The sequence below is a fragment of the Thermobia domestica genome, chromosome 15 (genome assembly GCF_964235325.1).
Source record: "Thermobia domestica chromosome 15, izTheDome1.hap1.1, whole genome shotgun sequence".
Taxonomy (NCBI): domain Eukaryota; kingdom Metazoa; phylum Arthropoda; class Insecta; order Zygentoma; family Lepismatidae; genus Thermobia; species Thermobia domestica.
Genome location: NC_137468.1, coordinates 75,323,361 through 75,347,750, shown reverse-complemented (window position 1 = coordinate 75,347,750; position 24,390 = coordinate 75,323,361). Strand labels below are relative to the sequence as shown.

General features: G+C 34.8%; 1 protein-coding gene across 1 annotated transcript in view; it reads right to left on the bottom strand.

Moving 5' to 3' along the window:
• The window catches only part of LOC145671091 (NACHT and WD repeat domain-containing protein 2), a 183,050-nt gene that overhangs the window by 10,696 nt on the left and 147,964 nt on the right, over positions 1-24,390 (bottom strand). The window contains exons 21-24 of the mRNA XM_081739848.1: positions 22,429-22,535; positions 19,536-19,682; positions 13,071-13,772; positions 9,920-10,109 (exon numbers count right to left, since the gene is read on the bottom strand). Of these exons, the coding sequence (XP_081595974.1) occupies positions 9,920-10,109; positions 13,071-13,772; positions 19,536-19,682; positions 22,429-22,535 (1,146 nt within the window). The remainder of the gene's footprint in view (positions 1-9,919; positions 10,110-13,070; positions 13,773-19,535; positions 19,683-22,428; positions 22,536-24,390) is intronic.

Sequence of the window (24,390 nt, the reverse complement as noted above, 5' to 3'; positions counted from 1 at the left end):
ACAGGTAAATGCTGCTGATAGAAAGACTTAAATCTAGCGATACCGCGAGCGTAACGAGCGGGAAAAAAAATAGCATCGGTCTGAAGCCTATAATATAATAAGTTGATTACTATATTTTAGTATTAAACACAGGGACTTTAAAGGGCCCCCTGAGCTTGGGGCCCCGAAGCCTGGGCTCCATTGGCTCCGCCCTTAATCCGCTAATGCCTATAGATTATAAATTAAAGGGGACGGGCCGGGTCCGTTCTAAAAATTCCGGCCCGTGCAGACCTCTAGCCCCTGTGTATATGCTATCTTTGAAAATACAGTAGAGTTTCGCTTATCCGACATGAAACAGGCAGGCAGAACGCCGGATAATATGGATGTATTAAGGAAAGACCTATTAAAAGTCAAACTATGATATAATTTTACATATTACGCATCTAATTATCATGTTTTGCAAGAAACAAATACAATGCATTGACTCAGTGACGTATCCAGCGTGAGGTCCTGGAACCTGTCCCTTACCAAACCTCAAGCACTTTTTAATAAACCTACTTTTTCCCTTTTGAGTTTTTTTTTTTTATGTCAGATTACTTTGAGTCAGTGTCCAAACTGTGGACAATGCGTTGTTGTTATAATTCTAACAAGTAACACTTCCCAAGTGTAACACTCCGATTTTGATAAAATTTGGCAGGTAGATACTACACATAAAATAAACAAATAAGTGCTTCTTTATTTTTTGCTGAAAAACGGTTTTAGGGGGCAAAAGCCCTCACCCAAGACTTTGAAAGTTGACGCTCGAAAGGCAAAAACAAGTGGACCAAAGTGAACGAAATTGTGAACAGATATTGCGGACATAAAATTAGGAAATACGTGTTTTGTATTTTCCTGGAAAAAACTTTTAGATGGGGCACAGACCCCTCCAAACCTTTGATCATGAAATATCAAAAGTGCTAATAACAGTATTCCAGAAGTGCCTAAATTTACACGAAGAATTGGAACAAAACTTTGTGTTAGTACAATAAGCAAAAAATAAACAAATATGGCTTTTTTACTTCCTGCAAAAAAAACGGTTTTAGGGGGCAAAAGGTCCCACCCAGAATTTTGAAATTGGACGCAAGAAAGGGAAGAAGAAATGGACAGAACTGAATGAAATCGTTCACAAATGTTGTAGAGGTTAGATGAGGGAATACGTGCTTCGTATTTTCCTGAAAAGAAAAAAAAAAACTGTTGAGTGGACCGAGGCGTTGAGTGTCGGAAGGAGAGGACCGAAGCGAATGAAATTGTCTGTAGATATTGGATATGAAAAATAAAGCCTCTCGTGTTTCACAAGCGTCTCCATCAGATTTCTTCAAATTTGGCAGATCAACAAAAACCACAAACAGTTAGCGTATTTTGTAGTATATCACGAGGCAACTTTAACCCTTATAATGTTTTTCCGCATAAACAAAAACACGTGCCGATTAATTTCCTGTTTGTTGTTGATGTGCCAAAATTGATAGGCACATCTTAAAAACAAGAAAGTCCTTATTTTACATACAGTCTATACAATATCTACACACAATTTCATTTGCTTCGGTCCATTCCTTCCTGCACTTTTACGGTAATATTTACCTTTTTTTTTTTTTTTTTTTTTTTTTTTTTTTGAGGGGCTCTAGACACTATTTTGTCGTACAAATTAAAACGCATTTCATTTATTGTTTTGCAAATTGTCCCTATACGAAGTTTCGTTGCAATTCTCCATACTCTTTAGGAACTTCTGATGTATACTTATTTACACTTTTAATATTTCGTAATCAACAGCTTAGAAGGTCCGTTCCCCACTCAACCGCTTTTTTTCCAGGAAAATACGAAACACAATTACCTCAATTTACGTCTAGAATATCTATGCACGATTTCAAAATTTTGGGTGGGGAATTCTGCCCCCTAAAACCATTTTTTTCGCAGAAAATAAACCTGTATTCGTTTGTTTTTTGCGTATTGTCCCTACACAATGTGTCGTTCAAATTCTTCATGTCCTTTAAGCACTTCTGACATACTATTATTAGCACTTTTGATATTTCACGATCAAAGTTTTGGAGGGGTCTGTGTCCCACCCAAACGTTTTTCTTTCTTTTTTTTTTCAGGAAAATACGGAACCCGTATTCCCTCATTTTTCGTCTGCAATATCTTTGCACAATTTCATTCATTTCGGTTCACTTCTTCTTGCCTTTCGGGCGTCAACTTTGAAAATTTTGGATGGGGGCCTTTGTCCCCTAAAACCATTTTTCCGCAGAAAATAAAAAAACAGGTATTCGTTAAGTTTTTGCGTATTGTCCATACACAAAGTGTCGTTGGAATTCTTCGTCCTTTACACACATCAGACATATTGTTACTAGCACTTTTGATATTTCATGATCAAAGGTTTGGAGGGGTCTGTGCCCCACCTAACCGTTTTTCCAGGAAAATACAAAACACGTATTCCTTCATTTTACGTCTGCCATATCTGTGCACAATTTCGTTCACTTTGGTCCACTTTTTTGTCTTTCGGGCGATAAATTTCAAAATTTTGGGTGAGGAGTTTTTGCCCCCTAAAACCGTTTTTCCGCAGAAAAAAAAACATGTATTCGTTTATTTTATGTGTAGTATCTGCCTGTCAAATTTTATCAAAATCGGAGTGTTACACTTGGGAAGTGTTACTTGTAAGAATATACCGTAATGCCATTGATACCAGGTGGAAATAAAGAACACTTTTAAATGTGATTACAATTTCGTTTCCGTTCTGTTTATAACATTACTGTATTAGAACGATACACTCATTGCCATTTGCTATTTTTGTTATGTGATATACGTAGCAGACAGTTTTCCTTACATGTCTCTAGAAAATATTTTTTTTTTTTTATTTCGTTTGTTAGAATGCAGTTTGACCGGTTCATAAATGAAAAGTAAGAAATGTTTAAGAGAAATACAGAACTGTCTCATTATTATTATTATTATTATTATTATTATTATTATTATTATTATTATTATTATTATTATTATTATTATTAATACTATTGATATTTTTGAAACATTAGAATTACGTGCTTATGAGCTTTCGTGTCGGGCCCCCTCCGAAAAGTAACTCTGGATATGTGCCTGCACTGAATGATAGACGTATGACTCAAGGTATAGACAGGCGTGCTAGGCGATCGAGTCCGGAGCATCAAAAACAGACTAAGACTACAACTTGCAGTTTTTCTTGCCGCTTGATGCTGCTTTTTACCTGGTATGATATGTCGGATAATAATGTGAAATAAACGAAGGTCAAGACCATGGCGTATTGGTGTTTCATGCACCTAAACCTGTAAAATATTTGTGCCGAAAACATCTTTCATCCACTAGCTAAATTTGTGGGTATGATCGCACATCTTGCCTTATAAAGTATAGTCTTATAAAGAATATATATAGCATGCTAAAAACCTAAAGACCAAATTCAATGATTTTCTATAGTTTTCTTTTTTAATAACGGGAAACTTGTTTATTTCATCACGATAAATCACGTTTGATACTAAGATGTCTGTTTCTGTCTATATATATTTTTCATACTTTATTGGAGACAAATTTGTTTCTTTTTTGTTTTTCTTTTTCAAGAAAAGAGAATGATAAAAGAAGCTATATAACAGCATAAACTGAAAGCAATGGCTATTACTAATAGTACACTAATTCTAAATGAATACGTCATCAGAGGAAACAAAAAGTTATTTCTTCATTGTATTGTTTCAGTTTTTATTAACATACAAATTATACACTTCTATAATGTTTCGTAAAAAAAAAAAAAAAAAGGACCGGATGAGATTCGATCTGGGGTCAAAACAGTATAAGAATTACTAGTCCCTCACTCTACCCACTTGACCACACAGACTTTCTTTTGTTACCTACCTTTTTCTTAAGAAATAAATGCTCATGGCTATAGAGCATGTCACTTCCAAACTTAAGACAACAGTTTTCTCTTTGTTTATATATTTCCGTACAACATCTTGGTTACAAAAGCTAATTTATATTTGGCAGACAATTTACACCCTAGATTTAAGCCAATAAATGCAATATTTTACTCCACTGTTCCTTGATTCAATTCTCCCCCTGTTCTGTTACCAATTCTGTAATTCCCTCTACAATCGTGCTGTGCTACTCCAAAAATTCCCTCGAAAACATTATTGCCAGTATACACAAAACCGAACATAATTTTGTTTTTTGCTTGTATTTTTATTATTTTATTATATTTTTTGGAAATATCTCCTTAGATGGATTGCTTTCTATTATCTCCACATACTAATAACTGAATTTTACCCATAAACAAAAGGAAAATTAAATAATTGAGAAAAATCGTGAGTTACAGTATACGCGCAATTTTTTTGCGCATGGGAGTACGTGTCTTAGCCTACGGTTTTAAAAGTTAACTAATTCACAGAACGTGCCTCATTAACTTGCTTAACTGCTTATTACTAGCTTTCACTTATTTTACTCACACACTGAGAAAAACTGTATGTGGCGTACGTAAAAACGTTGGTTACATGTTTAAATCCTGTAGTTGTTGGACTTAACGTACACTAAACGTATAACTGAAAAAGTATATTTGAACGTACTTTCCGTATAAGTGTTCCGAACAAACGTACTTTCCACACGAACGAAAAGATTGTATGTAGGCGATCAGGATCTCACATACGGATGGCCGTATGTAACTTATAGCTGACGTACGTAATGTACGAAAGACTGTTAGATGTCAGACATCCTGCAACGACATTGTGTAACATCTAAGCGGGAAAGAGGGCAGTACGTATGTAGCATATGGATAACGTATGTTAAGTATTGATTTTTGTAGTAAACATAAGGATCCCGTATATTTGTACACTATACCGCTGTCCGGATAACGGATTTTTCTCAGTGACCTTAGCTCATTTTTCTATTAACCTAGAATGACAGGGACCGAACACAGAAACATCGAGGAGAGTTAAGATTCCAAAGGCTCTTCCACCGGGAATCAAACCCAGGACACCATACATCAAAGGCGCACGTGGTAGCCAATAGACCAGCAAGAAGGGCACCAACTCGACCACTCAGACGATTAACAACATTATCACTATGCACATGATGTGTTCAATAACGGAATCGTTCCCGATTTCTGATTGTAAGGGACAGTTTTTTTACTAATGAAAAATTCTCCATAGCAAATTCCTCAAATTTCATTTTCAAGCCATTATAGTGTACCTTTATGGAGAGTTTCGCATCTTTATCTCATTAAGATGTACCTAATGGCTATGGACAGTTTTTCGCCCATAAAAACTCCCATAGTACATTCCTTAAATTTGGAACCTTTACTTACACAGGTCATTACATAAGGTAGGTTCCATTATGCAGAGTTTCAATTCTCTATCTCATTTGGAAGCACCTAATCAATGAGGAGTGAGTAAATGAACCGATCTCTGAGTAAGGACAATTTTTCGCCCATAGAAAATTCCATAGCACATTCCTTAAATTTCGGATATTTTTCATATTCAAGCTATTATAAGCTACCTTCGTGTAGACATTCACATCTTCATCTCATTGGGAAGTACCTAATGGCTACGGACAATTTTTCGTCTATAAAAAATCCCATAGCACATTCGTCACATTTCGGACTTTTTCCATACTCAGGTCATTATAAGATATTTTTATGCAGAGTTTCACGACTTATCTCATTGGAAATACAAAATCAATGTGATGAGCGATTGAGTGAACCGATTTCTGCTTGACTAAGGACAGTCTTTTGCCTATAAAAACTTTCCCATTGTACATTCCTTAAATTTAGGACTTTTCCCATACTCAACTTATTGTAGGGTACCTTTATGCAAAGTTTCAAGTTTCTATCTCATTGGGAAGTACCTAATCAATTTGATAAGTGAGTGAGTGAAACGATTTTTTTCCTGGCTAAGGACATTTTTTTTGCCCATAAAAGATTTACCATAGGACATTCCTCAGATTTCGGACTTTTTCCATACTCAGGTCGTTATGGGGTACCTTTATTCAAAGTTTCACGTTTCTATCTCATTGGAAAGTATCTAATCAATTTGATGAGTGAGTGAGTGAATCGATTTCTTGCTTGGCAAAGGACAGTTTTTTGCCTATAGAAACTTTCCCATAGGACATTCTTAAAATTTCGGACATTTTTCCATACTGAAGTCATTATAAGGTACCTTTGTGCAGAGTTTCACGTCTCTGTCTCATTGGGAAGTACCTAATCAATTTGATGAGTGAGTGAGTAAAACGATTTTTATCCTGGCTAAGGACAGTTTTTTGCCCATAAAAAATTTCCCATTGTACATTCCTTAATTTCGGACTTTTTCCATACTCAACTTACTGTAGAGTACCTTTATGCAAAGTTTCTATCTCATTGAAAAGTACCTAATCAATTTGATGAGTGAGTGAGTGAAACGATTTTTTTTTTTTTGCTGGTTAAGGTCATTTTTTTGCCCATAAAAGATTAACCATAGCACATTCCTCAGATTTCGGACTTTTTCCATATTCAGGTCGTTATAGGGTACCTTTATGCAAAGTTTCACGTCTCTATCACAATGGGAAGTATCTAATCAATTTGATGAGTGAGTGAGTGAATCGATTTCTTGCTTGGCTAAGGACAGTCTTTTGCCTATAAAAACTTTCCCATTGTACATTCCTTAAATTTTGGAATGTTTCCATACTCATGTCGTTATAGGGTATCTTTATGCAAAATTTCAGGTTTCCATCTCATTGGGAAGTACCTACTCAATTTGATGAGTGAGTGAGTAAATCGATTTCTTGCTTGGCAAAGGACAGTTTTTTGCCTATAGAAACTTTCCCATAGGACATTCCTCAAATTTCGGACCTTTTCCATACTCAAGTCATTATAAGGTACCTTTGTGCAGAGTTTCACGTCTCTGTCTCATTGGGAAGTACCTAATCAATTTGATGAGTGAGTGAGTGAGTGAAACGATTTTTTTCCTGGCTAAGGACAGTTTTTTGCTCATAAAAAATTTTCCATAGGACATTCCTCAGATTTCGGACTTTTTCCATACTCAAGTTGTTATCGGGTACCTTTATGCAAACTTTCACGTTTCTATCTCATTGGGAAGTACCTAATCAATTTGATGAGTGAGTCAGTGAGCCTGAAAACTCCATATTTTGGGGGTCCAGTACTCGAATATGGTTGAAGATAGGAATGTGAGATTTGGTATATGAGTACATCTGTGGGATATCTCCTTACATTCTAAATTTGATGTTTCTACCCTTAATAGATTCGTTTTTACAAAGCCTCGAAATCGGCGATTTTATCTAAAACTCTTGTTCATGTATAATATGCTTACGGCAGTGCAGGCCAATTTTCATTTTCTTTGCGGAACTTGGCTGCCATGCACTGCCGTGCATGTTGATTGCACCAACCAAAATAAACTTATCTAAAATATAAAAGTTATTATATTATTCTCTTTAAGAACTATAGTTACAAAGTGTGTGTAGACTATATATTGTTAACTACAAATTTCACATTTTATACTGTTAAATAAAATACATATTTTAAAAGAAGGAAACACAAAGCAGTATAAAGTGTTCCAAAATGAACACAATAATAGCACACTGATAGTTCTTGAAATTAAACTGTAGCATCTCCTGACTAAGTAGTTATCATACGCGCCTTTGGTGTGGGAGGTCTGAATTCGATTTCCAGCGAGAGCTCATGTAGCTCTCGGATCACGCTGCTGAAGGGGACACTAAGCTCAAAATCAAATCAAATTGAAATTAAATTGCGGTTATTTTAGTAACTTTAACTTGGCTTGAACTGGCTATTTCTTTAATCACATTTTTAATACCAGCTCATTTCTGTCTTCAACATTACTTATGTTAATTATTTCACTTTTCCTCTTGGGAAACCTCTGGTCTCGGGAGACTCTGCCGATTCCCAGGTGGTCAGCAGGTCTGTACTCACGGAGTGTCCAGGGGGCCTCGCCCCCCCTAAATTTTTACTGGACCTTCTAAAAAAATTCATGGTAGGCTTGCAAATGAACTATAATATGATTAAATCGCCTCCCTACATTTTTGGGCTGGCTATGGACCTGTTGGCCAGTCTAGCGTTGCCAAATTTTGTAAACGAAAAACTGGGACACCAATCCTCAGGTCAGGGTTCTTATACTCATTTGGTCAGAATCAATTAATTGCCTTTCTTTTCCAGGTTATTACTCACAATTTTCCAATTCATTCTATACACAGTTAACACAAATGAAGTCCCACAAGAATGTGAAAAGGCAACATAAGAGCTGCCTGGCGTCCCTTATTCCGAATTCCAATTTGTTGTTTTTAATAGGTCCTAAATATTGCGACAATTACGACACAGCCTCCCATTTATAATTCAACCAACTTTTTTGTGTCATTAACTGAGTCAGAAACACTACCCGAAAAGAAATACAAATTTAGCATTTAGCAAGAAAAAATACATTTACGCTAAATTCAGAACGATAAACGAAAAATAAATCTCTTGAATGACTTACGCAGACTCTCCAAAAGTTTGGCAGAAAAAAGACACATACCTTTATGTATTTAACTGACACTTCTTGTGCTACAGTAAGTTGTCACGGAATTTTATTACTGAAATTTTTACTGGAAATATTCATTCTTGCAAAGATATATTCATTCTTCTGCCTACTGGATAAAGCGCTTGATTGTAAAATTGTGCCTCAGAAGACGGACGATAGGACGAAACAGACAGTTTCAATGACGTTAACATGCAGTTAATGACGTTAACAGTTCCAACAATGAAGCAGTTCTGCGCTGCTGATTGAAGTATAAGATAACTAGTAGTTCAAGTCCATCATCAGAAAACAGACGTTCTATTGTATTGAAAGTGATATTCAAGAAAATATTGTCATAACATGTGCCTCCTCTTGAATATTTTTTTAAAATCCTCTTCTTTTTCCCTCTGGCAGCTAAACAACCCATAGGACGAAAGAATGGATGTGATTTTCAAACTCCTTGTTGTTCGTTTACTAAAATTAATTAGCTACACAAATCATCCAAAAACCTTTAGCTTTTAGGTGTGACATACTAATTCTTGCAGGTTAAATGTTTTCCAATCAGGGAAGAATGGAAACCGGGACAAACAGGCGTCCCGAAAGCCTTTTTCTGGACAGATAATTCTTTCATTTAATACCGGGACGTCTGGCAACGCTAGGCCAGTCCGAACTTACTGTCATACACCCAGATCTGTATGAACACCATCATTTGCTTGGAACAAAATGGTGCGGTGTCATGTTCTGTCTGATAATTTACGAAGCACTAACCTTACTGATTATTGCAAAGGCTGCTTAAGAGCGTCTTTCAACTGTTGAGTTGACTGGTATCGTTCCTTTAAAACATGTTTCTTGATATTACTTCACTGAAAGTGTCGCAAGACTTGAGGTCTGGACTTCTGAGGGGTGAGGAAGGCTGAAATTTGATAAGATCCTTGTCATATGCGTCTATCCTTATATATATAAAAAAAAAAAATAAAAATAAAAATAAAATAAAATAAAAATAAAAATAAAAATAAAAATAAAAATAAAAATAAAAAACCTGCTGCTACAAAATGGGAAGGATTACAACTTATTCCCATGTATTCCCAACACTATGACAGGCGGTAACAAGACATCATTTGAAATATGTATTTTGCCCAATTTAAAATGGTGGAATTGTTTTCACTTTTTAATAATTTGGAATATAAGATAAAACACACTAATAGTTTGATATGGGATGTAATTTGGTAACGTAAACGAAAGGGAGATGATGTAGTTTCCATTTCAGTCCCCCCTTTTCGGAAATTTTCCACTTTTTTTCTTTCGAAGTGCCATCCCAGCCTAATGAAATTTGCATAAAATAGTGTCAGATAATACATGATATTGTATTTATTAGATACAATTTAGTTAGTAAGATTTATTACCTCTTCATCTCTGGAAGGTAGATTTGCTAAGAATTCTTTCATGTGAGGCTTGGCAGGATCTGCAATCGCCATTACAGATAAACAGCCATCGACTGTACCAAGAACGACTGCTTTGCCATCAGCTGTGCTTTCAATAGCGCTTAATTCAGCTTGGACTCGGAAGTTCGCGATCATTTTTGCATCTGCGGTCCTGTCAAAAGCAAGTTGTATATGAGCAATAGAAATTGATTAATATATAGCAAACTTTACAAATAATCCATTTCAGCTAAATGTAATTTTTCATGTTATAAAAGAAGTGTGTGAACTTTCAGAGGGTATAAGGAGGAAAACCTCTCCTTATATGCTATATCTCCCTAGACTTCGAAAAACTCGCATTCTTACATTCCTATTGGTATTTTTTATATATATATATACTGCACTCTATTTTAACTTCTAAGTCATTCTATTAAAACACCAGTTGGCCAAGTAAACCTGTTCGTAATACTCGCGAGGTTTATTCAGAAAAAAAAAAAATCGAACTTTCTAAGTAATTATACTTAACTTTCCGTTTGTGGAGGATATTCAGATTTACCTTCTTCAAAATAGATCCCTCCGTTATTAGTACATGGTTCGCAGCACGTCTTTCAGTGCTGGAACTCATATTTTGGAATAGCCTGGAGGTCTCGGAGCTATTTTTTCTCTCTTTTATGGATTGGAAACGGCAAACTTACAGGATAGATTTCAACTTGGAGCAGGCACATACCCAGAAATTTTCGTTGGGAGGGGTTCAAGCTTAACGGGGGGAGTCCAATACTACAAAAACACGTCTATGTACTATTGAACGGGTATTGTTCTGCACCCAAAAAAACGATAAGTAATTGTAAAAATTTTCAGAAAAAATGATAGAACTAGATTGTTTTTAAAAGAAAAAGAGTAGAGATGAAGTATGAAATTAAATTTTCATGGAACATCAATAATTTCCTTGTTAAACAAGTATAGTTTTACTGAGAAAGTATACAAATGTATATTGAGTTAGGAAGGTAGACCCTCCCCAGTTGAGTACACCCCGCTAAATCAGACAGGTAGGTGGTTGAGGTACAACAGTTGTATTGATCTTGGCCAAAAACTCCCTAATCATGAGGGCCGAATGGCTAGGAGCATTGTGAGCAGCACCCATGTTCCATTTCCCTAAGTTTCCAGTCTCTTCTTCTTCTTCACAGCCTCGCTCAAGCGCCTCATCACTTCTAAATAATGATTCTCATTGATGATTTGACCATGTGCGACAACGGTACAAAAATCAAAGAAACCAATAAGCAAGTCACCTTAACGTTTGAGCGACTTTCACGTTTTTTTTTTTTTTGGGGGGGGGGTCTCGGTGAAGAATTTTCCATCCTTGGGATGACTGCGTTTGTTTCAATGTCATAGCTAGAGATCCAAGTCTCGCCACCGCGTCATCTGTCATGATGTTTTGAAGAAGCTATCCTCTTTGTTTTCACGATTCAAAAGACCTTTAAATGTTTTCGAACGTGTCTTGCTCTTCATTTGTTGGCATCAGAATTTTGCAACAACATGATCCAGGTTCAGTTCAATTAAGATCTCATGCAAAAATAGTTTACTCATTCCTACTTCCTCAGCTGTTTTGCGGACGATCAAACGACAATTCTTTCATACAATGCACACTTTCTGAAGTCAACGTCATCACATGATGTTGATGGGCGTCCAGGCATTACCTCGTCTTCCATGGTCGTTCTTCCTGCTTTGAAATGCTGAAATCATTCATAACATTGAGTTCAATTCATACATTCTTCCCTGTACACTTCCTGCAACATCTTCAAAATTTCTGTGAATGCTTTCCTCGATTTGAAACAAAATTTGAACACGCTGCTTTCTCAAAATCTTAATTTTCGTACCACAAAAATTGCCACAAGTATGGAATACTTCACTCCAACGTTCGCAGTCTCACAATGACACAAGGCAGGGTAATGCAATGCACGGTTGAAATGCTTAGGAAAAATCCCACTACGTGGCACTGGCAAGTAGAAAGTCAAGGACAGATTGTATATATATATATATATTTTTTTAAGATTCCCTCTCTTTCTGGGCAGACCTCGTACACATAAATAATAATAAAAAAGTAATATATAGTATTACATAGCACATCACATTGATGACACAATCCCATCAATAGTTTCATTCAACAAGTTCTGTTGATTTAAATCTGATTCTTTTTACCATTTCTGTTCAAAGTCAGTGCAGAGGATCAATTTGTTCGTGAGTGTGGAAAATAGCAAGATTTTGCAACATTTACTTTAGTTAATGATGAGTGTGGTACGGTTATAGTCTGTAAAGTGTTACACATGTAAAGATGTTAATCTGCCTTTTTAATTTATTATTATTACTATTAATATTTAATGTAAGTAAGTTGTAAGAGTAGGTTTATTTGGCCATCATGTATTTTTAATAGAATGACTCAGAGCGCATTGTTAGGAAAACACTAATGGGAGTAGAGCTCCTTCGTGGCTAAGCGGTTAGCATACGCGCCTTTGGCATGGGAGACCCGGTTTCGGTTCCCGACGGGAGCTCATGTGGTTCGGATTCCACGTTAATCAGTAGATCCACGTCTCATATAGCCTTGCTCCTGAACGGGACGTTAAACTCAGAATCAACTCAACTAATAGGAATAGGAGTTCCTCAAAGTCTTTTAGGTTCATCTTTCACCGAGTGATCGACAGCCAGGAACGACCCTCGAAATCATTTTCCCTCTTAAATACTATGGCACAGTATAACACAAGTTTGTTATTGTTTACACGAGCAATAATTATTCTCTCGATCTTTCTTCACATCCTTGTAGTCTTAGAGAAAAGGAATTAAAGTAAAAATAACAAGATTCTGATTAAAAGTAACAGAATAACTAACTGTTCATTTCTTAAAACTTAACAGCACGGATAAATGTCTATTCTGTAATATGAAATATTGTGCGATTGAATACATTGTATTGTATATGCTATAACCATAGGAAAATATTCTTTTATGGGCTTATTATAGGAAATACAAATAGTTTACATATAAATTCTAGTGATTCTTTATAAGATTCTACTGATTATAATATTTTTTGTGTATTCTGAAAATACCCAAAAGAATCTTATAATATCTAAATTCCTGTAGAACTTACCTGAAAACACGAAGAGTTTTTCTTCCACTGTGGTAATAGAGTACGTATTCAAAAGTCCTATTAAACATACAGATCACTGTGAAAACACCTTCTGCAACTTTAGGAATAAAAGTTCTCACTGTATTACCATGGCGTAACTCTACCAATTCAAGTCCACCTCTGGATGGAGCATATAGTCCGTACTTGCCATCACGAGTACACTTCCCTCCCCATTTAGCAACGATACGAACTAATTTCTTGTTCTTAATATCTAAAATAATGCTTTTCTCAGTACTAACAACTGTCACCCATGATGCTTTATGAGGCATTGCTACTATCGACATCATTTCTTTACATCCACTGTACTTTAGCGGCATCTTATGCACCAAGGAACCTGACTTAGCATTGTATACGTACAAGATATTACGCTGTTTCTCGTATCCAGGAACTACAATCTGAAGCCCATCACAAGTTACAACTGCTGGACGGAAGTTTTTGTATGAAAATTCCACTCTGTACAGTTCTGTTCCATCAGGAATGAGTCTTGTCACCAAGAGACAACGTCCGTCACCAGTCATACCTGTTCTTGATATAACAAAAAACCGATTTCCGTCGTCCAAAAGACAAACTTGTAGTGTTCCTTGTTGTTCGTCTTTGTAAAGTACTTGTTCTGTTAAACGATTCCATATCAGAACGTTACCAGATTCTGAAGATACTATATACCTGAAAGTATGAAAAAAAAAAAAAAAAAAAAAAAGAGTCAACTTGAGATTAAAAGTCAAATACAAATTCTGCTTCATTAAAAGTTACTTTTAACACTTGTTTATTATTATTATTATTATTATTATTATTATTATTATTATTATTATTATTATTATTATTATTATTATTATTATTATTCACTGGTTCACTATTAAGAGGAGTGTAAGAATTTGTTGGAAACAAGAGTAATCCCAATTTCACAGCACTTACTTTCGTGAGTTTTCTCAGAAAACAATAATGTAGCCCCAAGACAAAATCTGATATGTCCTGTTTAGGCCATTTGTATATCAATTGGTTCCTAACGTTGTTCCCATTCTTGACACAAAATGTGTTATAGTAACAGTTTTTTTTTCTTAAACTTGTCTATAAAATTTATTAATAATTTTAAGACTATTTGGCCAAATCTTGCCTTGAGAAGCGGAACCAATTCATATACAAATTATAATTGGCTAAATGTGACATATCAGCTTTTGCGTTGCGTACGCCGACCCACTAATATGCGACTTACGTAAATTCGCAGTTACATAACAAAACATATGGTAGAAGGGGGAACTGAGTACAGGGGTAATTGGGCGAAAAACTTTTTAAAAAATTATATTTTTCATTTCAGTATATTTTTACGGAATTGAATTACACCCAAATTTTGGGTGGGTAGATATTGATCAGTACAAAAAAAAAAAAAAAAAAAAAAAAAATTGAGAGAGAGTAATAATGAGCAAATAAATAAATAAATAAATAAAAAGAGCTCATTGGTTGAGAAATGACATATTTGAAACCGAGTTTTAGGTTTGTGTGTGTTGTGGTTTGAGTCACAATAAATCACGCATCTGTTAATATTTAGAGCCAGATTTCTTACTTTTACTTTAAAAAAAAATCATAAGGATGGTGCCGTGAAGAGCAGCAATCGTAAATCCTCACTGTGAAGCAGTTAAAATTTTGTTAAAATTTGTACCTCCCAATTACTTCCACGGGGTAATTGGACGCATGATACGGGGTAAATGGGTGGAATACTGTAAGTAAACAGTTTTTGCTTAGGTTTCATAGTGCATTGTGCTTATTAAGCTATTTTGTTCAACTTAGGCTTCCAGTAGAAGTTGCATATGCCAATAGTGCTGATTCTGTAAATAGGATCTATTTATCAATCCAGAGTTCCAACACATGTTCTATTGCAGCGTTTCCCAACCTTTTTCAACTTGCGGCACACTGCGGGTGTTACTTGGATTCTCGCGGCACACTTATAGATATTATTATTTGTAAATATAAAACACAGTGGTATTTTTTCTATTATTGATCTCCTCACAGAGGAGAAAGCTCTATTACTGGTTTTTCCCCCGTGGTAAATCATTATGCTTATTTTTCATTTTAATTTAAAAATAGAAAACAATTGCAATGAAATATTGGACTCAGGATTTTAAAAATGCGCTTTCTTTTTAAAACTGTATCCAACCTTAGATCACTAAATAACGAACGAAGAAACAAATCTCTTATACTTTTAAAACACAAACGTAAATATTTTTTGTCGAAAAAATTGAATGATATTTTAAATTTTCAAGTTACGAAATAGTCTGCAACAATAAAGAAGCATTAATGGTCATAACAATGACAGCAAATACTTTTTTTCAATATTAGAAATATATAGAACAGTAACCCGGTATGAAACTTAAAATTGTAGATTCATAGTAGAGGTTCATAGTAATGGGAAATAAAAATAAAAAAATTTTCCCTACGTTTTGCAATTTGATTGCTATAAAATTAATAATTTTGTTTCGATTCCTCGCGGCACACCAGCGGCCCATTCACGGCACACCAGTGTGCCGCGGCACACCGGTTGGGAAACGCTGTTGTATTGTAATAGTTTATAGTTATTTAGCCTTACTCTTATTATCTTCTCCTATGTTTGATTATCAGGGCCTGTTCTTTTGTTTTTCTTTTTCTTCTTTTTTTACCGGCCAAAATTTTGACCGCTTATAGTTTTTTTTTTCTTTTTTTTCATATGTGGTACATTTTGGATTAAGTTCACCGGACACATACTATGTTATAAACAAGAACTGGAAGGATTGAAAAGGCATTCAAATATTTTTGATATTTAGAAATAAGTTACTCCTTATTTTGCGTAAACAAATGTATAATTTTTTTCTAGGCCACATAAAACTATTAGTTTTTAAGTGGAATACAAGTTATATACACGAAATGAAAGCTTGAGTTTTCTTCATTTACACCCAATCACCCCCACGGCTTTATGTGCACCAGGACTGGCTTTAATCATTTTGCACCCAAGGGGGTAATTGAGTGGAAATCAAACCAACAACAATAAAAATGTTGCAGCATCAAAAGTAAAGATGCCGAAAGCTTACCACTACAGGTGCAGAAGAACCTGCAACATACAATCTTCTTAAAAACTAGAAAAACACCTACAACCTGTGAGGAAAACAATGTTGACAAAAACATATCTCCCAGTTCCCCTCTTCTACCCTATGCAGTTTATATCCGAGCACATACTGCTGCATAATGTTTCTTATTTAAAGTGAGAAAAAATATTATTGTGAAAAATATATACACTGTTTCTTTCTACTTGAGAATTTTACGTATCCCACTTCTGTCACCTTTTGCTATTCTTAAGGGGGTTGGTTCTTAGCCGACTCCTATAACACTGGCGGATAATGCGCTACGCTCCTGTCCATCGAAAAGAAACACTTTGTATATCATATATATATATACACAGGGGCGGATCCAGGATATGATCAAGGGAGGGGCTAAACCATATTTTGCCGTTTTATTCAGTGTAAAGCAGGATTGAAGCCCATTTTATCCAGTGTATACCTGAGCGTCAAGGGGGGCTATAGCCTCCCTTGGATCCGCCACTGTATACACAGGATGTTTCTAAACAGCATCGACAACGTTTGCGAGTTGATTCCTGACACCAAGATAAGACAAAGTGTAGAGAAACATGATTGTAGGGAGGCACGGTGGCCCCAGTGGCGCTTATCTCTGGTGTGTGGGGTCTCTAGTACAATCCCCGGCCAAGTTTCTGGTGGACAACCAGGGATGCCCACAAGGGGGGTTATGACGCAAACTGCGTCATTGAAATATTGGGGGGGTTAAAATCTATATAAATACGTTTGAGGAGGGTGTAAAAATTAATCGAAAAGAATTAGTAGAACAGGCGATTTGGCAAGAGAAGGTGTTTGTACATAACATTTAAATTTGAATTGCCATAATTATACGATCAGGCTGGGAGGCGGGTGTAAGTCACAGTTGGGGTTGCGTCATGAACATAAGGGGGGGGCACCACTGGACAACATCGTCCGTGGGTTCTCTCGGTACTTCCATTTCCTTCCACTTTCTCATTCCAGTAATTCTTCCATTATCCTTAAATTGTCTTAACCATAATCTCCCTTAGCTTAAAGAGCATAATTAATCGTGTGACGCTTAAGCTGGAACCAAAGTAAAAATGCTTTCTTTCAGTGCTATGACCAGGCATTTTTTTTTTTTTTTTTTAAATCCATAACTTGAGAACTGAATATCGAAGCGAAGTCGGTTAAAAGGGAATGTTCATTATTTCTAGTCGTGGATTGGATGTATGCAAAATTGGATATAGTGTAGGGAGAGCGAAAGGGTAACGCCCAAAGAAACTTGATTGTTCCTAGAGTAGTTTATCAAAAGTTTAATGAGGAAAATAAAAAATAATCAAGTATAATGTTTCAACAAATAAAAATCATAGTAAGGCCTATATTGTTCAAGTTAAAACACCGTTAGAATTCGGAAGAATAACAGATAGATGTGTTTGACTAATCTACTTCGTCTCAGTAGAATAAACTCTTTGAGGTAGAACTGCAATGAAATGAAACCTTTAACGACTTACGCTTATGCTTTTTTTGGCTAATGGAGACGGATGATTAATGAAAGTTATCTATTATGAATGAATTCGTAAAATGGAAATATGGAAGAAAAGAGGAAACGATATTGTCCACCACAAACTTTCATGGTCTGGCATCGAACTAGGGACTATTTACACCACCAAAAACGAGCGCTTTATCATTGAGTCAGAGTGTTCCTATTTCGAAGAAAGGACTATCATTTCGATAAATGTATTGATCCAGTAAATAGGCCTACTGCTGTGTGATAAATTATTGTACAAAAGGTACAGACTCAAAATATGAAATTTGTAGAATTTTCTTTGTCTGGAATTAATAATTGTGTTCTTCTAGGTCAGCTATTCTTCAACTGCTGCACAAAATCAGGTAGCCTATAAATGCTATTAGTGTAATCAAAATATGCAGTAGACCGTAGCGAAACATTTGTATCCTTGTAACGGACCACAAGTGACCCGTTTACATTTTTCATTTATCATGTTTATCCTTTTTCCATGTGAATTCTGTTATGTTGTATTTTCCTACTGTAAAACTTTGATCATGTTCATTTAGCTATTCAATTTTGTGTAATTTTCTATTTAATGTTTTGTCAGTTCTATAATATCTTTGATAAGGTTATATTAATTATATATCTGTTATTTATCATCACTCTGTTGTAGATGTGTTTTCTTGTTTTATGTGATGAGACAAACAACAATGCATTACTAACATGGTCGATCTATGTAATTAATTCATTGTTCTGTCTTACCGGATATAGACAGGGCGTATAAACTGTCTTCTTTATCAAACTTTCTTCAAATTGTTATATTTATTTTCTGATTTGTAATTTATGTATTAAAACAAACAAACAAATCATACCTACCAAATTCAACCACGAAACCATAAATTTATGTAAACCAAGGCAAGTTATGATGACCGCAGAAGAACCGAATATTTAGCATTAATTGAAAACAGTGTAGCTCCGGGAAGTTGACGATTGCTACCTCAATTTTAGAAATTTCGAAATTGCATGTGTTCCTCTTTTACCTATCTTATTTTAATCTCAATTATGGAACACATAACTCTGAATCTAGCAACTATATTAATGATAGTTATTTTGTTGGCAGCGTAAGAAACCTGTTTTAAAATATCTGTATTATCCAACTGGTGTTGTGTAGAAATTGACAAAGGCACTTCGTTGCGTTCAAACTATTCTTGATAGATACTGAATTGATTAATTGATACAATATTTTCTCCGTTAAAATAATATCCTTACGATGATATTTATGAATAAATGTTGAATATATAGAATATTATTCGACGATAATAATATATATTTGACGATGGAAAGATTTTTTTCTAAGTGAAGGTAAAACAAAAGAAATATTCTTAGGTTAAGATAATAATAATGATTTTCTGAGTGATTTCAACGATAACTATTATCAATCCTTTATACTACTTGTGTTCACATGCTCCTATGGTATTGATGTTCTATTGTGGTGCCCATTAATCTTTATGACCATGTACAAACATTTATATCAAAAATATGTGTTTATCCTTATTTGGAATTTTGAGGAATAAAAGGGTCAATAAATCGACACTTCCCAATATTTTTAAAACTTGGAATAATGTGTTTTGGTTTATTTTCTAATTTTGTCTAATGTTATTCAATTTTCGATGTATTAATTCTCTTATCACGGATCACATCAATTCGGTTCCGTACCTGTTCCTTCCGTGAAATTCGATAAATATTGGAAGTTTAACAACTTGATTGTGTGGACCCTCATCGACAAGACCGTGGTCAAGGTTCGCAGAGTGCGGCACAAACTGATGCTTACCTTCTTAATGATGAAGTTAATTAATAGATACTCACTTTCCGTCTGGTGTCACTTCAGCATGTGTGACAATGGCTCCCAGAGGGCTGTCTGCTAATCGGGACATAAGATGACCTGTCTGCAAGTTCCAAACACCTACACAGCCACGAGTCACTGTCACTGCTATGCCTGCTTCTTGCGATAGACTATAAAAAATAGATAAGATTATAGAAATTTGTATGCAATTAACTTCGCTTAAGTTAGGATCATACGATGTCTCAGTTGTTGTTCGTAACTTGTAGTGCTAGTGTCCGTAGGTTCATCTTGTGAAGTTTGTCTTATATAAACAATGTTTTCTAACTATTGTGTCATTGCGTGACAGCGATGATTTACCAGGAATCATTTACATTCATCAAGTTTTAAACTTAAAAGAACACCTAAGTTAAACTGTTACGAAGTACATATTGTCATATTTATGAATGTTTTAAAAAATTGTAGACTACAATTAATATAAATTACGTATATTTTTAGAATAACTGTTATCTTGAATGTTTTCATCCTACATAAAACACAATTGTATAGCATTTTTAAAAATTAAAAAATCAAATAGTTTCCAGGTGTAATCCTACTGACGGCTATATAATTTGGTGTTAGCATATCATAATTAGTTAACTACAATATGTTGCTGTTTTAATTAAGTAGCGAAAGTTAACTAAACTCTTCAAATAAGTTCAATGTTCTCGCCTACAGGGAATAAAACATATTTTGCAAGTTCTTATACCAGTGAGAATACTTAAATAATAATAGTACTTCAACAATATTTATTATATTGCATTGTTGTGCAATTATTAAGGCAGCAAATGATAGAAACAAGACATTCTTGTTCAAGTCCTCTATCTGTGATTACAAAAGGACTTAAGTCCATTTTGTGTAGCTTTGAGATACTAAAGAAAAACTGGTTAAATCCAGGACTGCAGACTTTTCTTGCACTCAAGCTATAGTTCAATATTGCGTTTACACCGTTGTAACACCTATATACATACCTTTCCTATACACAAAGTTGTATATATCCCTAGAGAAATGAATATATATATATATATATATATATATATATATATATATATATATATATATATATATATATATATATATATATATATATATCAAATTTCAGAGAAATGTGACTTAGATCCTTTCTGCAGTCATCGATTCATTTATTTTATAAAGACCCTAACTGTAATATTAATGTGAATAATTCCGTATAACCTATTTTTATTTAGTACAGACGAATACTAGTATATTTACAAAAAATAGAGAATAAAAGAAGTTATGTACCATGTAAGCTTACGTATTGCTAGAATTATATTTCGAATTACCAACTTAATAACACTGACATTCCAGCATCGACCACAATATGCACTCTAATAAAATGACATAATTTTAATTTTATAGTAGTGGCGCATGTTGTGAGAGTTGCAATGGATCACCAATTGTTTGTTTGATTATGATTCTCGTTTCTGTTTTGCAAGTCTGTGAAGTAAACTTAGGAGATCCATCATGCAGAGATTGAATCATGAATAGCACACAAAACTGATAGAACTGTACTTTGAAAATCAAAGTTCCGTTATCCTCACTCAGAGGTCATAACACAAAGTGCACAACTGTCCTCATCAGATTACGATTTTCTGTCTGGTACCACGATTTCGGCAACATTATTCAGTCTGCGAATACCCAAGAACGTGTAGACAGCATTTAGTTCGGACGCCCGAAAACATTCAACTAGTGAGAGACGGCATTAATAACTACCCAGAAACATCAACCCGACGACGTGCCACTCAGCTTGAGATGACGCGAAGATCACTGTAAAGAATTATAAAGGCGGAGTTGAAGTCGTTCCCGTACAAAGTGCAACTGCTGCAGAGATTGAGTCCCGAAGACACGTAAGCCCGTCGCAGGTACGCAGTTCGCTTCCGAGAATTGGCGACGGAACAACAGGACTTTCTTCAGAAACTGGTCATGAGCGACGAAGCCCATCTTCACTTAAATTGAGTTGTCAACAAGCAAAGCTGAGGAGTATGGGCTCGGGAAAACTCCAAGGTCATCTGTGAGAGTGATTTTCATCCATTAAAGTGTATTGTGTGGTGTGGTATGACCTCAGAGCGAATTATCGGTCCTTATTTCCTTGAAGAAGAAGGTGTTGCCGTAACAGTTACAGGGGAGCAGTATCGCACAAAGATCAGGAATTTTTAAAGAACAGCTGTAACGAATAATTCTGCACACTAGTTCCAGTAATATGAAGCCATTGCTCGCACAGCATGTGAAACCAGGGCTCTAATGATACAAATTTTTGGAGAGCGTATGATTTCCAGGTACGCAGATTTCAACTTGTCATCACTTTCCCCAGACCGTACAACCCCAGATTTTTTTCCTCTGGGGATATCTCAAAGAACGCATATACAGCTGCCACCAGAGCAGCTAAAAACAATATTCGGACCGAGATTCGTGAGTTACAGCCAGTAATTCTCTGCAAAGTTATGAACAATGCTATGAACAAGTTATGAACAATGCAAATCAAAATCGCAGACATACGAATTTGTTTATAATAAGCTAAGACTCCTTTTTGTTAATAGTATCGTAATATTTACTATATATTTTTTTTTACTCGTTACAAAATATTTTGCAATTAAATAATGTGTTTCTCCATTTATTTTTCTATTCCGAGAAACTTGAAAAGAATACAAATAAGATTATGTTTACACTTGTCAAAATACAAATAATACTTATAAAACTACATGCCACCATTGACCTACAAAGTAATACGAGCTCGCATTATAATATTGAACCTTGATTTTCAAATTGTTTTAATAATAATAATAATACAAAGTAATTTTAAATAGTAAATACATGTAAAATAGCAGAAGTAACAGAATGGACATACTACAAAGAACTTACCTTATGGAATCTATTTGAAGCTCATGACGGTCAATCACATGCACCTGTTCGAAAATATTATTTATATTCCATACTTTGACAGAGCGGTCTATGGATGATGTGATAATCTAAAATATAACACAAAAATAAATTCTAAAGAAGTATTCTTTCGTCATTAAAATTCGTTGTCGATCCGTATGACATGGCCAAATTTATTAAAACAAAATATCTCTCTTTAAAAAGAAAAAGTATTCTCACAATTGTGTATAGAATAATTTAATATTTTGGCTTGAATAACATATTTCAAACGGCCATAGAAAGTTCACATGTGCTTGATTTACTTACACTCACGGACAGAACTACAAAATTTTTAAAAGAAAGATGTTTGGTCAGAAGTTTTTAACAAGGTAGTACGTTATGGAATGGTAAAAAGAAAATGTATTGGGGACGTGTACATGCAATTCCTACAAGGATACACAGTCAGGGAGTTTTCCAATTTCTAATTTGTTGCTCCTGTCCCTTTAAAGTCTTGGAAACGAATTTCCATTTCTTCAGACTTTATAATCTGAATTTCAGTTGAAGTTATTTATATATTATCATCAACATATTTGAGAATAAACACAAATTTTCATAATTCCATATTTGAGGTCTCGGCTTCGATTCTCGGTGGTGGCACTCGGTCGAAAAAGTGTAAACGCTTTTTCAGGCCAGTCATCCTGAATGAGGTTTTCCTGGGTTTTCCAAATGCCGGGTTGGTACCTAACATATAGGTCCCAGGCCAGTTCCTTCCTTCCCTTTCCGCGGATAGTGTGCTTTCCGAGGGAAATAATCCCTCATACGTGATGGGCTAACATGGCCATAAATGCCGCAAGCCCAGAAATCTAAATTCCTAAATTCCATATTTGAAATTCGAATGAAGTATATATTCCAATTATTGTTCTAATAACGAAGAAATGATTGTATAATTATTGAAAAAAATGGAAGGACAGTTACTGAATACCACTTGTACTGAAGACACAAAGTACATCAAAGCGCATCAACAGATATACTAAATATATACATTATTCAGTATTTATGCTTTCGCTTCAGTGACACGTTTCTCCGATAAAGTAAAGAAAATGCCATACATATTTTGAGATGAAACATAAATGTATTAACACTATGTGATAGTTTACAATTAGAAATATTTCAAATGACGAGTGCAGTTTTATCTTTCTTTATACATAATTTTATTCACTTCGGATTTCAGTTGTAATTAAAATATATATTCGTACCGTGGAATATATTTTGTATCGTTTAATTTTGAAAATTTAGTGTCGAAATAAAAAAAAAATAAATAAATTTATGACACTTATGAAATGAAAGAAAATGAAATCTTTGAGTTTAACGTCCCACGATTGTGCCCTTTAGGCTATGAGTGACGAATGACTAAGACAAGTGAATGATGATGGAAGAGTCGGTGGAATGGGAGTGTGGAAGGAAATGAGAGTACCTCGAGAAGACCCTACGGACACAATGTTGTCCACCACAAACTTACTTGGCAGGGGATTGAAGCAGAACTCTATGTACCAGAAATAAGCACTCTACCACTGAACCACCATGCTTAGGACACTTATGATGTGTATATGTTCCCCATTTCATTAGAAGGACGCTGTATTTTGTCTATAGAAACTGAAGTGTTTCGGAACTTGTTTCTCTTTTTAAGTGATTTAATATTTTGTAAATTCTGAAAAACAAATCAAATAGCAGTATACTGCTAGTATCTAGAATGATTGTATTTCTGAAGTCAATGTTTCCTTTAATAATTTTTATTTTTAAATATATTACATGAATCTACAAAATTTATATTTTATGATAAGAAGGATAATATAAGTTGAACTTTTAAAAAATAATTGTTACAAACATTAATACGAGCCTACGAGTCACGCACTCTAATACGATTATGTTGAACGCTACAAGATAAGGGATTCCTTTTTTTTTTTT